Source organism: Chenopodium quinoa, unplaced genomic scaffold (genome assembly GCF_001683475.1).
Source record: "Chenopodium quinoa cultivar QQ74 unplaced genomic scaffold, ASM168347v1, whole genome shotgun sequence".
Taxonomy (NCBI): domain Eukaryota; kingdom Viridiplantae; phylum Streptophyta; class Magnoliopsida; order Caryophyllales; family Amaranthaceae; genus Chenopodium; species Chenopodium quinoa.
In genome coordinates this window covers 1,120,699-1,138,752 of record NW_018743175.1, presented here as the reverse complement: position 1 = coordinate 1,138,752, position 18,054 = coordinate 1,120,699, and the positions used below count along the sequence as shown (strand labels likewise).

Sequence of the window (18,054 nt, the reverse complement as noted above, 5' to 3'; positions counted from 1 at the left end):
CAACCACCACATACGAAACGTGTGAAAAATTAAAAAAAAAAACCCTACCTTAAACGGTGAATTTTCCTTCGAATTTCACACGAATTTGGTTTAATACGGCCAAATTCGATCATGAAACCTCTAGATCTAGAGGTTTCATGGTCAAATTTGGCCGTATTACCATGGGAAGCTGGCGAGACGGAAGAAAGGAGATGTTACGAAGAGACATAGAAAGAAAGAAGGAGAAGGAGGAAGAAGAGGAGAGAAGGAGGAGATCGAAAAGATAGAGAATTGAAGGAGAGGAGAACCAGAAGATTTGAAGGAGAATGAGAGGAGAGGAGAACCAGAAGAGAGAAAGAGAAGAAGAGAGGAGATAGAAGGAGAAGAGAGGCGGAGATTTGAGAAATAAAAGGGGGGGTTAACCGGGTTTTTTAGGGTTAGCTTTTTTTTTTATTATTTAAATATGTTCCGACGGAATATTCCGACAGATTTTATTCCGTCGGAATTTTTTTGTTTCGACGGAATAATCCCTCGGAAAGTTCCGACGGATTTTAATTCCGCCGGAAATTAAATATTTTGTCGAAAACCCCATAAATTCCAACAGATTTTAATTTCATAGGAAATCCGTCGGAATATACGAGATTTCCGACGGAATATCTTGTCCGTCGGAAGAAGTCCGTCAGAAATAGGCCTATTTCTTGTAGTGACATATGGGTACGTCCGTAGTATGTCTACCGTGATTGGGTGCACCATAAAGGCATGCTGTAAAATGCCTAGATCATCAGACATGACCCAGTAAAGATACTGACTCTGTCTCGCCAAATATAGAAATTGCTGAACTACTCCTCTCCCATCAGACATCTCCGTTCTCAAGTCATTTCGGCAGTTGTAGATGTGTCTAATGTTTGGATGGTCATCAGGAAATTGTTCGGCAATAGTCGCCATGATGTTACGCGATGCAACCTTAGACTTCATCATGTCACGCACAACCTTCTTTGCATCCAGGCTCAACCCACTAATTTTACGATGCCCCTCCTGATACACAATCATTGGATGGTTATGGGTCCCAGTTGAATCATTTTTTTCCCGGATCTTCCAACTATTGGTGATGAACTCGTAATATATCTTGATGTAGAAAGGACAAACATTGGCTTTGGTTTTAGTGTCCTTCCGAATTGCGTTCTCAAGATCTCTCGGTTTGCTCCTACGTCCCCGATCACATCTCAAATATTGATACGGCCTACCATCTCTGGTTTTGTTGTAAGTCGATTTGACCAAAATAAATCCCAGATTTATGGCAACAACATCCGCCCATTGAACTGCATCATCAAACGTTGGAAAAAACGTATCTGTGACAAAATTCGCACTATAATTTACACCGTCACCGCCTTCTTCAAACTCCGAATCCTTTAAAAATACAAGAAAACACAAAAAACACGCCAGTATTAGTATTTTACTTATAATAATAATAACACCAATATTTTTAAAAGAACAACAACAACAACAACAACAACAACAACAACAACAACAACAACTACAACTACAACAACAACAACAACAACAACAACAACAACAACAACAACAACAATAATAATAATAATAATAATGTTGCATTGTTGAAGCGGGTTCAGGCGTTCGCTAGGACTCAGGATATTGGTGCTCGTGCGGCGGCTCACATTTTCAACAGGATTGGGTTCGCTATAGCTAGAGGGGTGGGGGCCTAGATTGTATCTCGGCTCCTCACTAATTTCTTGTAAATTGTTTGCCTTTGTAGGTTTTTGATTATGATAATAATAATAATAATAATAATAATTATTATTATTATTATAATAATAATAATAATAATAATAATAATAATATCACCGTAATCTATGGTACCAATATTCCATAATAATAATAATAATAATAATAATAATAATAATAATAATAATAATAATAATAATAATATCATAACATTAACTAATATTAACTCATTAACATAAACTAATACTTACAAAAATAACTAACAATAACAATTACATAAACTAATACTAACAAAAATAACTAATAATAATAATAACTAACAATAACAATAACAACAACAACAACAACAACAACAACCACAACAATAATCATAATAATAATAATAATAATAATAATAATAATAATAATAATAATAATCATAATCATAATAATAATAATAATAATCATAACAAAAATAATAATAATAATAATAATAATAATAATAATAATATAATAATAATAATAATAATAATAATAAAAATAATAATCATAATCATAATAATCATAACAAAAAAAAATAATCATAATAATAAAAATAATAATATTAATCGATAACATACAAAAAAAAATGAATAAGGCGGATCCTCCATGGTTTTTCCGGATATTTTGGGCGGATCTTCCTTTTTCAAAAAAAATAAAATTCTACGACTTACAGATTCTTCCGAAGATGCCTCCGGCGTACGATCGTCGTCGCCGTTCATCGTCCAAAATCCGTCGCTAAACCTTCATAATTTTTTTTTAAATATTTAATATTTTTGGTGGTGAGCTCGGGAATTTTGGGGCTCGGGATTTTTTAAATGCTAGTGGTGGGTCAATGTGCTCGGGAATAATATAAAACTGCTCGATATACTATGTGACAAAGTGGTGGAGCCTTATATAGGTTAAATTAACACAAGGGAAAAACGGTAATTTCATATTTAAATGGGAGCGTCACCATGTAAATTAGGAGCGTCGAATAGCAGTTCACATGATCTATTGTGATTGAAAATTTATCTTAATTACTGTATAATAAATCAATAATAAATTACTACAAGGGAATTTATTATAATCCAAATTTGACCTTGAAAAAAGATCACTTATCTTCGTTATATATAATCAGAAATGTAGCAACAACATTAGGTTACATCAGTTAAGGCCCTGTTCTTTTGAGCTGCTTTGCTCTGCTGAGCCCTGCTCTGCTCAAATCTGTTTTGCTCTAGATTAAAAATATAATAATTAATAATAATTAATATTTAATAATCATAATCATAATCATAATAATTTATATTTAATAATAATAATAATAATTAATATTTAATAATCTTAATCATAATAATTTATATTTAATAATAATAATAATAATAATAATTTTATTCGGATGCATACGTTTGGCATACCAATCATTCAACATGATGTGAATCAAGGAGTAGCAAATTCAACTATGTTTGCACAATGGCGCAAAGATTGCATGGACGTAGTGCAATATCGTATAGCATGCCGAATTTGGAGGGCTAATCAATCGGAAAGCGACAATGAAGGTGATGACAATGAAGATCAAAGCGACAATGAAGATGATAACAATGTAGTTCATATGGAAGTAGATGGTTAATTCACCACGATGTTAAAACTCTTATCTAGTTATGTTCCAATTTAGATATGTGCTTGTAACAATTTAAACATGTTAAACTATTGTCTTTTATCTTTCTACTATTAAGATATGTTAAAGATGGTACACATCTATTTATGTTTTCATTCACCTAAACCAATGGTATGCACTTCTTAATAATAATAATAATAATAATAATAATAATAATAATAATAATAATGCTGAAATCTGCTTTGTTCTGATCTGCTCTACTCTGATCTGCCTACAAGCTCAAAAGAAAAGGGCCTAAGTTTAGTTAAAGTTTCTTACTTTCTTAGTAATTAAACTAATTACCTATTGGTTTGTGTTATGACTTATAAGTCATGTCAACATTCTATGAGAGCAATATTCGATCAAATGCATGGAGACGATGAGCTGGGGTAAGGACGTAAGGCCATAACGGTGATATGTACGTGGACGTACATGGTCTATTATGACGCAAATAAACTCATAACTCATTGTATATTTGTATATGTATATATATGTAAGTGACACCGAACAAATTTGATTGTGGTTGAAATTGATGCTACATACATAATCAATATCAAGATATGTGTGATATATTTTTAATTGCTTTTCATTTTTGTGTTTAGAAAGCCACACGGAAATTGATGCTACCTACATAATTTGCTAGATGCTCATTACTCATTACTCATTGTATATGTATATGTACACGAAGATCAATATCAAGATTTGTGTGATATATTTTTAATTACTTTTCATTTTTGTGTTTAAAAAGCCACACGGAAATTGATGCTACATACATAATTTGCTAGATGCTCATCACTCATTGTATATGTATATGTACACGAGGATCAATATCAAGATTTGTGTGATATATTTTTAATTGCTTTTCATTTTTGTGTTTAGAAAGCCACACGGACGGATGATGAGAATCGATCTCTAATTCCCCTGAACTTAGGAAGGAAGCTCTAACCATCTGAACTATCCCTCACTCTTATATATTTTAAATTGTTAAGTATAAGGTAAAATGTAACGAAAACTTATTTTTATATATTTATCAACCAATCAAAATAATTACACAGAATAGTAAACTAGTTATTGAGACAATTCGAAAACTAGAATATTTCCCAACTATAAAGCCCATAATATCATATTACCTTTTTATATTTGTATTTGATCTTAACGTACATTTACTTTGTTTGCAAGAAAATATGGGAGAGCGAGGGCGAGAGCAAGAGAGAGATAAAGAGAGTACTTCTAATGTGGGGAGAGGGTGTGAGACAATAAGGTGGTTATTACTTCATCTGTCCCAAAATAACTGATGTAATTAACTTTGTACACATGATAATGCACTAGTTTGATCTTAATTATTTTTATATAAATATTAATGAAAATTATAGAAAAAACTATAATATAAAACATTATATTAATACCTATCTAACAACATATTTTATGATAAAATATGTTTTTATTATTTCATAAGAAAATATGGTCAAAGAAAATATGTAAATAGTGAAAAAAGTTTAACGTCCCAATTATTTTGGATCGGAGAGAATATAAAAGAAATAGTGACATATTTATTGTATAAAAATGGATGAGTATATATAAGAACAAAAAAAAGTTGAACAATAATAAGAAGTAATGAACAATGGGTGCGAGAAAAGGTGTAATATTGTGGCCAAGATAAAAGTAACAACAATTTTCTGCTTTGTATAAGTGTATAGTTTGTTTCAAGTCAAATGAGTTTTTTTACCCAAATAATTGGCCTTATTTTCTTAGTCACTTGATTTTTGCTATGTTATATTCGGCTCTAGGTCGCATTCGCAACTAAGAGAGAGAATCTACTTCATAAGTTCAAGAATGTTCCATCCCCAAAACCATATATCTGATAATAAGAGGAGTAACTCATTAGCTTTATAAAGTGTTTAACTTTCCCAATTTAGTTTTATCAATGTGACGAGACACTTATTACATGTGTAATGTGTGGTATGGGAAAAATATGCCTCAACACTCTCTCTCACATGTAAGATCTCTCTTCAATCTGGTCACATGTGATGTTTCATGAGGCTAAATTGTATTTTTGCACTTTCCCTCATATGGACCCATTCAATTTGGGCCAGAGTACATTACAACCATTAAAGATCTCAAACTATAAGCCTAGCTCTGATACTATATTTAATATGGGTTTGGGTCGAACCTATCACCAAGAGATAGAGAGTCCACTTTACAAGACCAAATTATTAAATTATTTTTACTGAATTAAATCTTTAAAATTATATTTATTTAATATGAAATCTTAACAAAATAGGAGTGATGATGTTAAATGGGCCTAGGCCTACCCATCACAAAGTAGTGGATGCAACTTTTTGTTTTATTCAACGTGGGATATACATTTCCATTCTCCCTTTCACTTTTACATTCGTTTAACGTGGGACGACACTTCCACTCACGTGTGGGTTTGTTCATGGCTTGGGTATAACAGATCATGGTGATATGGAAAGGAGGTATTATCAAATCATACTACATTTAAAGAACTTCGTGGGTTTTTTTTCCACAATAAAAAAAGAACATTAGACAAATTGAATTGTGAGGCATATTTAAAAGCTAAGAGTAAATTGAATTGTGAAATAGATCAATAATAATGTTGAATTTATAGTATCAAAAACATATACCCAGAAAAAAAGTGTTGGGGAGGGAGTAAAGGACAATATCAATGGAATTTGTGCAACAAAAATTGGTTTTATGCACAAGACAGTTGTGTTTTCTTAGCATCCCCGAATTTATGCACTAATTTGGGTTGGACTATAAATGCAAGAAGTGCATGTGCATAATGTGACCATTGGATAGAAAAAACTACTTACACTTGGACTGGATTTTACTTGGATAGGATTGCCAACTAGTATCATATGGTCGTTGATGAGTCATACATATGGATTTCGGCATTTGAGTTTGTCATGCTCTAATTACTACCTTGTTTTCTTATAAGGGATAAAAAAAAGGATAGAAAAAAGGAAGGAAAATCTATTTTAAAAAGGAAATAATCTATAACATATATAGAAGTTTAAGATTTCTTTTTTAATGAGTTCCCACTAGTCTGAATGTTGACTCTCTATTGATCGCTTTTATAGGTCATAATAGCTAGGTTGTTAATATATGAAGTCAAAGAGCGAGTGAGGGAAGTTGATGGCAAATATGGGCGCGACAATATTTGTGGCAATGGATAATATAGAGTGCTTTATTTGTTGGTGCTTTTATGCATGGTATGAATTATAAGTTTATGGAAAATTTTGATTTATCAGATAGAAGTTTAAAGTAAAGCTAACGTAATGGAAAAAAAATAAAATACTTCCGTAATAGAGAAATCTAAAGTAAAGCTAGAAACCCTAATATGTATATTGAAACAATTAAAAAAATGATAAAAACCCATTTAACATTGTACATGAATTACCATTTAACACAAGCTTGACCATATTTGTCGCTTGCCTTTTCGAAGCATAATATGCGGGATAGATTTGATGGAAACTGAAAGGAGCTAGAATATTAAATTTTATTATACATCTAAAAAGCTCTTGTTTGTCGGACTTGATCGAATATTTATGATAAGCGGTTGTGCTCTGTATGTGGTGTTAATAACCATATTAACGATTATTAACGGAAAAAACTGAAGGACCAAGTAACAATTATAACTTCATCATTTTCCTTCTTTAATACGAAGCATATTAAGTTGATGCAAAACTAGTTTAAAATTATGTACTATTTTTTTTTTGCCGAATCTGTATAAGCATGATAAGTGGTAGTCGTTATATTTAGATTGTGTAAAAGGATTACCATCCTCAATTAATTATTACATTTCGTCCCCGATTACTTGATACCATAAGTTGGTACTACGTATAAGGAAAGAAATTCTTGTTACCTTTTACTTTTCTCTCTATATTCCCAACTCGTCACCACCACCATTCCCAAACTAGCCACCATCACCAACAACATTCTCCAACTAGCCACCGCCACCAGGCCCACCACCACTTATTGATCCTGAACCACAGCCCGCTCATCAATCACCATTGCCACTATTCATCATTCATCATCCTCTTTTGCGAACAACCATTACTACAACCTTTTTATTATAAAACTATTTGGTTGTGACTTGTGAGATAATTGAGGGAACGTTTGCGTCCAAACATTAACTTATACAATCACTTAGTCAAACCAGTTTATACAACCTATACACCATAACAACTAAAAGCAATCACTATTTGGTTGTGACTTGTGAGATAATTGAGGGAACGTTTGCGTCCAAACATTAACTTATACAATCACTTAGTCAAATCAGTTTATACAACCTATACACCATAACAACTAAAAGCTAATCGTCAAACAGGACCGATAATCATCTCTTCAAGTCTTCAAGCCCATGGTTACATAAGAAATTCATCAAGTGAATGGGCTCTTCTTCTAAACTAAGCCCACATAACAAAATTCCCAAAATCAACAACCACTAAACCCTAAACCCCTTTTTCCTCTATCATCTTCTAAAATCAATTTAATCTCCATTATCAAATCCTTCAATTCTCCCCTCAAACTCAATCAAAAATTCATCAATGGCGTTGAAATGCGGTAGATTCATGAACAGAGCATCACTATCTTCTCTCAAATCCTCCATTAATTCTGCTACTAAATCTGCTCCAAGGTCTGCTGCATCTGCTCTTCCCAGATCCACTTCCTCAAATCTTCCTCGAATCAATTTCTCAAGGTCAATTTCTCTCTCTTAATTTCAAATCAATTATGAGTTTCTCTCATTATTTTGAATTAATTTCCGATTTATATTTTTCCGATCGATAGATTGCCGAAGGAATTGGGAGGAGCGCAATCGCTGTTGCCGCTGCACAGCGCCGTAGCGGTGGCGAGGCTGACGTCATGCTTAAGCACAACTTCGAGGAGTTCCAGAGCTCTCTCTCAGGGTACACTCTGCCGTACCTCTCCCGACCTCTAATATTCTTATTTTTAGGTTTGTGCATTTTGCATTTGATTGATTATATGGTAAATTCATATAATTAAATTCAATATTGGTTAGGTTTTCGTTGCTTCCATAATAAAAATTATCATATAATTGCTAATTTTAGTTAAGAATGAACTAGATCAACATTGAGATTGTTTTGGTGACTTTAGCTTAGTTTAGGCTTATTATTAGATGGTTGATGTTTGAGATAAGATAGTAATGTGTACCGGGACATTGGTCGTTAATCAGCCGGATCACATTAGCATTGCAGTTGTCTTACAACCCTCGATTCATTGAAAGAAACCACCTTTTGATAATTTTTTCAGCTGGTCTTAGCTTAGTTGATTGCATCATGTGAATTTGTGAACTGTGCTACCGTTGCATTATTGGGAGTATGCACTATGAAGTGTAATATCTGTTAGGTTATCCAATGAATGAGTGTATTTGATGTGTGCAATTGTTTCATGTGGTTTTGTTCATTGATGGTACTTTAGCCAATATGGAGTATAATCTAAGTGCAAAGTTTGCATAGCATTTTATTTTCGGATTTGTGAAGTTTATTGGGGAGAGGAAATGGCAACTTGAGAGCAAAATGTGCAGGCAACTTATCATTTCTGACTAAAGCAATGCCGTACCTTGTGATTTTTGGTGAAGATTGACATTCCATAATGAGATTGTTTTGGGTTTAGCGTTAGCTTTAGGCTGCAAGCCTGTGATTGTTTACTTTTGTGTGAAGAGGGAGTAACTTTTGATTGTGATGGGAGGAAAAAAATTCATATGTCAAGTGTCAAATGTCGAGCTGACTAGAGTATTTGGTTCCTGCAGGCACATAATGTCAATATGCTTGAAAGAAATAGTGTGGGTCCTGGGGCTTGCCAATCATGAATCCCTGCATCGTTCTCAAGTATGAAACTATAAATGCTTTTTTATAGAGACAAAATATGTCATACAAGAATACACCCTTTCTATTTTGTAATCGAATGGCTCATTTTTAGAGCAGTTGAAAGTATTGGTAGTATAGTCTTTTTGCTGGTTAGTGAACTTTAATCATTTTTTATTCTATACTTGTCTCCTTGATTGATGATTTAATCATTTTGCTCCAAATGTAATAAATGGCTGAGAACTAAATGAATTTTACATGTGTTAAAGGTATGAACAATTTAAAAGGTTGTTGCCACACTGGCTTGTTACTATGGTGACAGATATGCTTTGGGTTCTTTACCAATCTAGGGCAGATCATTTAAATGATAAGGCATTTAGGTAGATATGTTGATGATTTATCATTATCTTTAAAAGGAGCAGAGGATGATTCCCAGTAAAAATATTGATGCAATGGTTGACAATTTCTTTCAACTTTACATACCTTTGCAAGTTTGCATCCTATTTGCAGACAATCCATTCTTCAATCCTCTAGTACTATTGCACTTCTTACCTTGATTCAAAATGAAACCTCTTATAGTCTTATGTGTATTCTATGTATCAACTTTAAGAGAGAATAATTGTAGTTGAAATATTGTTTCACTGTAAAATAACTGATCTTAGGTCCATGAGGATGTTGTAGTGACATACCTGCTTATTTTCCCCAGATGAAACTGATGGTACGTGAGAGGTTTGAAGGTTGCTCAATTCACCAGTGCTTCCATGTCCCTTAGCTATAATGATTTTACAACACGGATATAGTATGTCTGATGCGAAGTCATATCTGTACATTTTTTTGGAGCAAATCTGTATCAATGCAGATGAAACCCTTTTTGTGTTCTTTGTGACTACGGCTTACTGGATCTAAGTCGAACATTATATTCAAGCATAATTAGCATATTGAAGTGCTACTTCTCATAACAGTTTCTGATCAAAATTTATTTTCTGTTTGCTCTAGAGCTTGGTCTGTCCGTACCCAGGTGACTTAGCAGTTCATCGCTAATTCAAGAAGCCATCTTCGTGTGATTGGAAACACAACTTTTTGCCGCCAGAATTTTTATTGTAAACTGTACAAATCCTCTTATCAGCTATTGAATTTCTTTGCTGGTCAAATATTGGATGTGAAGGTATTTTTTTTTTTGAAAGTTTAACTGATGGAATAATGTGGTTTTTGTATTGTTACCCTGAGCTTAACTGTAGTAACACCATCTTACACTCACTATTTCAGCAAATGCTGTACTAATAATCTCAATTACATGCTTTGTTTGTTTTGACTTTCCAGTCCTACGAAAGCTTTTATTTGTCGAACATGGTAGGCAAACATCAACACAAAAATTTATCAGTTCACCCTCTTTATACCAAGCTAGTGTTAGCTTTTGAGAGAGTAAAAAATGTAAGAACATCGACACCCTGCGTTCGGGAATTTTCCCGACTACTCATTTATCGGAGAATGATGCAATCTCTTTCGTTGTTACTTCCATTGCAATTTCTTGTATTTTCAAAAGTAACTCTAGTTATTTATCTTTCAAATAGCAAACTTCGACTCATTCTCCTCTGACCGAATTTGGTTGGTACTTTAAACCCAGGATTCACTTAATCCCTATTAGTGTTTGACTATATGCGTATCAAACTCTAGATTCTTACTTAATAGTCTCTTTGCTTGACCTATAACAACATTGTGGCCTTCACGGCTTCACCATTGTATCTAGGATTCACCTCTGTAGAATACTAGAATATGGTCACAGCAAAACATGCTCCGAAAGTATTTAAGATTAGTACTCAATCAGATGAATCCCACCTTTCTCAGCCTTCATCTGTTAAAGTCCAAATGACAATCGTTCCAGTTCTCATAACATTGTGCGTCATGTGAATCTTTTCTCCTCAACCCAACTAAACCCAGCTTCTTTCATCACCCCTTGACCTCTCATCTGATCCCAAACTGCAGTTGCATCCACCCAATTGCCTCGGTCTTTGTGTATGTTAGATAGAATTACATAGCCTACCTCTTTGCCCTCTAATCTCTTCAACTTTGCAGCTGCAACCTTGGCAACATCCAATTTCCCGTTAGCTCCACAGACACCAAGCAAAGCCCTCCAAACGGATGGGCATGACCAAACCCTAGCTCATAAATCAACTTCTCAGCTTTGCATAGCTGCCCATGATATCCCAAAAGTCTAATAATAGAAGCTAAATGCTCAGGATTTGGTTTGATTCCATAATCATAGTACATAGATGTCAAATACTCATAAGCTTTCTCCAATGGCATTTGGCTATGTGAACATGCTGCCAAAACATTCACAAAGGTGATATCATCGGGTTTCAATCCCTTCGCATCCTTCAACTCCTCGAAGTATTGGACCACCCTGTGTGATTCCCCATTATGTGTAAGACCAGCTATTAATGCATTCCAAGTAACAATGTTTTTCCTTGGCATGAACTGAAATAACATCTCTGCATCTTTTACCTGTCCACATTTTGAGTACATGTCCACCAGTGCACTCCCGATGATCATTGAAGTAACCAAACCATGTTTGATAGCACAACAATGGATTATGGTAACCCATCTTAGAGCTGAAATACACGCAATCCCACTCAAAATGCTCGAATATGTGAATTCATCTGTAACGACTGCTTCTGCATGCATTTGAGCAAAGAAATCAAGAGCTTCCCCTACTCTACTCCTAACCACATACCCTGATATAATCGCGTTCCATGATGATGAATTTGGTTTAGGCATGCTCCTCAATATCTTTATAGCCTCATCTATGTCACCAAACTGCGAAATTCCATTAATCATTTCATTATAGGTGACAGTATTAGGGCAAGGCATCTGATAAAAGTAGTCAGATGCTAGTCCAAGCCTTCGATTTCTGACACACGCTGCAATAACTGAATTCCATGAAATCACATCCTTATCTTTCAACTCGTCGAACACACTGATAGCGCCGTCTTCAGAACTGCACTTCCCATACATATCAATCAAACAGTTTGCAACAACAACACTTGATTCCAGTCCATCCACGACAATCCTCGAGTGTATGGACATGCCTAACCGCGGCAATGCCAACTGACCACAGGCAGCCAATGCAGAAGTAAAAGAGTATGCATTAGCTCGAATGTCAGACTGACTGAGCTGAACAAACAGTGTCAGAGCTTTCCACAACTTTCCAGAATGTACATACCCAGAAATCATAGCATTCCAAGAAACAACATTTTGCTCAGGCATTTCATCAAACAGTTTGTGGGCATCTTCTAAAGACACAACTTTGGCATAGAAACTTACCAAAGCAGTATTTACATAAACATTTGAAGTGAACCCAGATTGTAAAGAGTAGCAATGAAGTTGTCTACCATAAGAAACACAGCCATGATTAATACAACCTCGAATCATCTGAACCAATGTAAGACCATCTGGTTTGGTATCCCATCTGATTGTTGCAGTTTCCCCAGAAAATGAAATTCTAGTATCATGAGAATGATTTCTACGGATGAAATTGAGAGGAATTTTAGAAATTGAGGAGAGAGAAAGAAGAAAGAGGTTGTGATTTTGGAGGTGATTATTGTCAAGTGTCCTGACTCCTCTGAGCAGTGTTTTTTGCATTACTTGCCTCAGAAAAGAAAATAAAGGTTAGGCTAGTAGGCTTTGTTCTTTTTATTAAAATTTAGTTTGTGAAATGGATTTGATGGACTTGGCATCGTGGCGATTGTCACGTGGTGAAAAAAATAAAATTATGACGCTTAGACTTGTTTATAGATGGTGTGATATATAGAGAACTAGTCGAAAACTGATACACTTATCTTTATTCGCTAGGGATACTTTTAGTTTTAGGTAATTTAATTGTTTATGTTGGGGCAATTTGCATATCCCGAAGAAATAAGGATTAAGGGGTGCACAATTCTATAGGAAGTGGGTTGATCTAAAAAAACTCTTTACTTGACATTGCGAATGTTACAAATAATGGAGCAAACAAAGATTGTGTAACAAAAAAGCATCAATTCCTAATAGCATTTACTTCCACTCGAATCTGTTATCTCTGATGTAAAAATCATCTAACAAGAATGATTTTCCATTAGGAGATACGAAAGAATCTGATAATATCAATTTAGCTATTGAAAAATCAATAGCAACAGCATAAAGAGTTTGTTTAAGAACAAATCTTTAGCTGCTTTGCTGCGCACCGCCTGTCCAGTATGTTTTAACAGCAACAAGAATTTTCTCTGGGTTGAATGGACCACTTTCATGATCTGCAATATGGCTTTTCCACTTCATTCTCTTTGTGATTGCTTGAATCTTCACTAGAACTTCTACTGTGTCTCGGAATATCACTGTCCCTTCCGGTCTCAGTAATCTGTCCATCTCGAGCAAAATGTAGGTAATGTCGCACCTACAAAAAAATTTTGCTTAGCCAACTTAGTGCTACATGCCTACATAGTCGTGTAACAAATTAGTACGTAATACAATCAACTAATGAATTTACCTGTCCTGGTAGATGCTGAAAACTCCAGCAGCATGAATAAGGTCATAAGTTCTTGGATATGAAGAGAATGCTTCACACCAGTCATGGTATACACCAATGAAACCGCGCTCATAAACTACACCTAGAGTGTCTGGATTTGAATTGGCAGGAACCACATTCATAACCCAAACAGGATACTTAACCATAGCTGCTGCAAAACCACCCAAGTACGCATTCATATCCATCAAATTTCGATACCTTCCTTGCGGTAGAGGAGGGACAATCTTCTTATAATATGCCACTCTGTCCTTCCACAAATCATTGTCTTCTCTGTATTTCTCAGCAGAAATCCCTGGAACAGTATTGCTGCTTATTCTAGGAGGAACAGCGTGTGCACGTTCAGGCCATTTTTCGAGAGCTCCACCTGCTACTTCGTCTGAGCTACTTACTTCAGGTAATGGGGCTATACAAGACTCCATGTCTTTGTACCTATTTCATAAACAAGGAAAAAAAAAAAGATTAAAATTACTTAGGAGGTAAACTTGGAAAAGATAGCGAAATTCATGTTTATGTTTATACCAAGCAGCATCTGTATTGTCTGATTTGCAAATATGTGGGGTGGGATAAGTTTTCTTGCTCTTAATACATTCAATATGATTCATGGGCTTTTGCCAAATGGAGAGATCACCCTGTTCAATGACCTTGTTCCAGCACAACTTCTTTGCTACATTCTCGATTGAATTTTGTTCTTGTTTTAGATCTTCCTGAGTCCTTTCCCAGCCTCTCCAGTACTTTTTCCAACGGATCGGAGGTCCAGAAAGAATCCAGTAGCCTCCTGGCCTTAATACTCTATCCACTTCCATCAAATACAGTCCATCTGCATGGGTTCATTTACACAGATCAAATATATAACCCATCCGATTTAGTGGTTGTTTTCGAGTTTTTACATTGTTACTAATAGCCTGAATTACAGTATTTTGATGTTTTATTACAAATGTTGATGTGCTTAGCAGAAAACTTACCATACTTGTTCCAGGGTATTAAGCAACGGGAACAGTGAGCCATGTCGAAAGCCCTTGCAGGGTAAGGAAGCCTTTGGGAAGCCATGATGCCAATCATAGCAGGAACTCCTCGCTCTAAGGCAAACTGCACCTGGGCTTCATGTGTATCTCGCGGTGCAAAAGACATTGAAATGATGTCTCTCTTTAATAAGTAAGCCCCCCAACTAGCAACCTTCATCATCCAACAAATAAATGATTCAGGCTGTTCTTCTGTAGCATATATAAAATTGTTTAATGAAGTAGAAATGAACTAAACACTATCACAGAATATGATCTACTTATTGTTAATGGCACTAATTGATGTATGTAAACTGATTTTAATTTTCAGATTTCTGACAATAGAAACAGAAGAATCAATCACTAACAGAAGCTCATAAACTACACAGTTTTCAATTATTAGTTGTTTAGTGGTCCAAGCATTTCTAAGTTCTTGCTGAATTATTAGGATTAAGCTCGGTCTCACTAATTGTATAAAAGGCGGTGTGATACTTAAACCTTGCATATACAACAGAGAATTTCTAAAACACAGGTGCATCATAAGAAAAGACAAGTTATACTATATACTTAACAAATAACAAAAGAAGGTTTGTGTATCTGAAGGAGATAGCATACCCCACAGCCAGTGTCAATGGCAGTTCGAATCTTGCCGTTAGTAAGGGGAATGAGATTATTAATATCATCAATGTATGCGTCAGCACCACGAGGGAACATGGTGCCTCCTCCAGGAAACCGAAAACGGTCACCTTCAACTTGGATCCAATTTTGGATAGCCTTCTCAATACTAAGCTCTTTGTGTGGAATGTTATCATACCAAGCATAATCTCTGCTTTGAGGCCACTTAAAAGGAGTCTTATACTTTGGAGGAGGCGGTATTAGACATTGCATCAACTCGTCTTTACTAGGACAATGTCGCTCTCTATACTTCAACATGTAACGGTCAAATTTCCTGCCCCTCCTAGGATCTTGGCAAGGTGTATACTCACTTAAAGACATGTCACACGGCGGAAACTCTTTCACTGCTGCATCATCAGTATCATTCATTTCTAATTGATGATGGCTTTCAAAGTCTAGATTTGCTACTCCTGTTGAAGGAGAACTGGTTCCTAGTTTTGAAACTTCAGGGGACGCGTTGTATGTGCACTCAATCTTTCCATTGTTGTTGTTGTTATTGTTGTCGTTGTTGTTGTTTAACCGTTGAAACTTGTTAGCAACAGCCGGTGTTTTGCCTTGCCAAACGCCGAGGATGTAGAACAGGACACAGAGGCTACTGACCATAAAAATGTAGGTAAGGCGTTTTCTCTTAGCCTCTATGTAATGGTGGGGTTTCGGAGATCCTCCTCCATGCTCCCTAGCCATTTTCTATACAAGTATAACAAATTATGATTTCCTTGAACAGATATTATGACTTTGGTTTGTTTACAAGGAGTGATCAAAACATTATTCAAAATAATCTTCAATTCTTGTGCATTGATCCTGAAACAATGTTAATGAACAAAAGTTGTTATTATATAGGCCAGGATTCAAACGAATGACTAGGAATTAAATCAGTAAATCTCTGTTACTCACTATGAGAAACGTTTTTGTTTCTCACAGTGGCAGTTTCGTAAATAAAATGTACCACCGTGATTAAAGTGGTACAATTTTATCATCCATTTCGTATATAAAATGTACCACCGTGACTAAAGTGGTACATTTTATTTACAAAACTGCCACTGTGTTCTCACTGTGAGTAATGGGGGCGCCCTCGAATTAAATCACATGAAAAATTTGTCGAAATTATGAAGAAGAGATGATTATGAACTAGCTTAGGTCTCAATTATTATGTTGCCAAATGATGTAATTGGTTCTTCATTTGTATCTAGAAAAGTATAATGAAAACCATTTGGTACATGACTACATGGTGATAGTATAGTGGATAGTATCAAGTTAATGTCTAATTTTATTTATTTTTTTTATATTTTTTTTATTTATATTTAGGAAATTGGGAGGATCTTGCTCCAAAAAAGATTGATTGCAATGTAGCTCATATTATTGTGAGCCAAAACTAACAGAATTTTTTCCCCCTTACAATATAGCCTTTAATGATAATGGATTGTTAGTTTTATTAGGCAATGATGGAAGGTATGATTCTAGCTTCATAAAAAGAAAAATGAAAAGATATAAAAACAAATGAATTAAAACACAAGCATCCTGAAACAAAGATAGCTAGCTAAATTATTCAAAACAAAACTTATAACACAATTTTCATGATTTTTTTGCTGAAGTTTATACAAAACTTTATTAATTAATTATTCAACAACATATGAATAAATGGATTATTGAAACACCAATATATTTACATACCTTAAAAAACTCCGAAGGAATCACTTCTTTTCTCTATAACATATACGAGTACTTCGTTTCAATTCATTACGTTAGAATTGATATTAGTACAAGGAGCGATCATGCTAGAACTCAAAATGAAATTGATGATTTAATACCCAATATATATATTTTCCATATAAAATTTATATATTTTTCTTGAAATTTAAGAATAAAAAAAATTAAAAAAAAAAAAGTATATAAAGGATATTAATTAGCAGAGAAAAAAAATAAAATTGAGATGATTAATGTGGCAAAAATAATAATGAGAAAATAGAAAGGAGGAAGAATAAGAGGGCAGTATTATAATCAAGTTACAAGTACGCAACAAAAAACGCTCCTTCTCTAGTTTTTTTTCCCTTCCTTTTTATCCAATTTTCCATTTTTAGGAAGGAAAAATTAATGTAAATAGCATTACAAGCTTATAATTTTTGTCAAAAATAATAAATAAAAAATAAAAAATGGTAATCCTATATTTCTGACAACTATGATGACTAGTTCAATACTATAATTACGCGCCTAAAAATTCTCAATAGCCCATATTGTTGCACCAAACCTAGCTTTTTCTATACTTGAATTGCATAGTTGCATTGTAAAAATTTAAGTGTTTCTTTTCGAGTTTTTTTCCCTCTATATAAGCTTCTCAGCTCAAATTATTGTACTTGCACCCTATATATCGTAATATGTACAAAGGAGTACTATGTTCCTTACAAGTGACTATGTAACATACATAAATTTGATTTGCGTGGGACATTATAGACATTTATAGCGATGGTTATTATCACCCATCGGTCATTGCTATAGAAAAACAACACCGCCTCAAATTTTTCATATGATTTTTTGTGGTCGATGATGATGATGAAATATACTCGACATGACCAAGCGAAATAAAAAAAAATTAAAATTAAAAAT

General features: G+C 34.3%; 3 protein-coding genes across 14 annotated transcripts; 1 reads left to right on the top strand and 2 right to left on the bottom strand.

Annotated features, from left to right (window-relative positions):
* Nucleotides 1-7,733: 7,733 nt before the first annotated feature.
* Nucleotides 7,734-10,537, top strand: LOC110732337. 12 transcript variants are annotated; one of them, XR_002513466.1, is made up of 5 exons: nt 7,740-8,099; nt 8,189-8,354; nt 9,171-9,249; nt 9,932-10,024; nt 10,222-10,537. XR_002513466.1 is itself a non-coding variant. In XM_021912261.1 (4 exons), exons 1-4 carry the CDS (start codon nt 7,948-7,950, stop codon nt 10,245-10,247), a joined length of 309 nt encoding a protein of 102 aa, XP_021767953.1. In that variant the 5' UTR covers nt 7,734-7,947; the 3' UTR covers nt 10,248-10,537. The 12 variants fall into 12 exon arrangements, 6 of the variants coding, with proteins under 6 accessions (XP_021767953.1, XP_021767954.1, XP_021767955.1 ...); XM_021912261.1 differs by lacking the exon at nt 9,171-9,249 and having other exon boundaries at nt 7,734-8,099; nt 8,189-8,307; nt 9,932-9,943; XR_002513468.1 differs by lacking the exon at nt 9,171-9,249 and having other exon boundaries at nt 7,739-8,099; nt 8,189-8,307.
* A 749-nt stretch (nt 10,538-11,286) lies between these two features.
* Nucleotides 11,287-12,864, bottom strand: LOC110732812 (putative pentatricopeptide repeat-containing protein At5g47460). The gene has a single exon (XM_021912815.1). It carries the CDS (start codon nt 12,862-12,864, stop codon nt 11,287-11,289), a length of 1,578 nt encoding a protein of 525 aa, XP_021768507.1.
* Nucleotides 12,865-13,247: 383 nt separating this feature from the next.
* On the bottom strand, nt 13,248-16,226 carry LOC110732222 (probable methyltransferase PMT18). The gene is made up of 5 exons (XM_021912141.1): nt 15,394-16,226; nt 14,743-14,953; nt 14,300-14,597; nt 13,742-14,209; nt 13,248-13,648 (listed from the first exon to the last, which is right to left on the bottom strand). The coding sequence occupies exons 1-5, from the start codon at nt 16,135-16,137 to the stop codon at nt 13,423-13,425; spliced, it is 1,947 nt and encodes a 648-aa protein (XP_021767833.1). The 5' UTR covers nt 16,138-16,226; the 3' UTR covers nt 13,248-13,422.
* Nucleotides 16,227-18,054: the final 1,828 nt, after the last annotated feature.

Excerpts from the sequence above, each read along its gene's own strand:
- LOC110732337 (XM_021912261.1), top strand. The coding sequence starts at position 7,948 with ATGGCGTTGAAATGCGGTAGATTCATGAACAGAGCATCACTATCTTCT. Across the intron at positions 8,100-8,188 it reads CCTCGAATCAATTTCTCAAG|ATTGCCGAAGGAATTGGGAG; the intron begins GTCAATTTCTCT and ends TCCGATCGATAG.
- LOC110732812 (XM_021912815.1), bottom strand. The coding sequence starts at position 12,864 with ATGCAAAAAACACTGCTCAGAGGAGTCAGGACACTTGACAATAATCAC.
- LOC110732222 (XM_021912141.1), bottom strand. The coding sequence starts at position 16,137 with ATGGCTAGGGAGCATGGAGGAGGATCTCCGAAACCCCACCATTACATA. Across the intron at positions 14,954-15,393 it reads CCATTGACACTGGCTGTGGG|GTTGCTAGTTGGGGGGCTTA; the intron begins GTATGCTATCTC and ends TGGATGATGAAG. Across the intron at positions 13,649-13,741 it reads TTCAGCATCTACCAGGACAG|GTGCGACATTACCTACATTT; the intron begins GTAAATTCATTA and ends ATTTTTTTGTAG.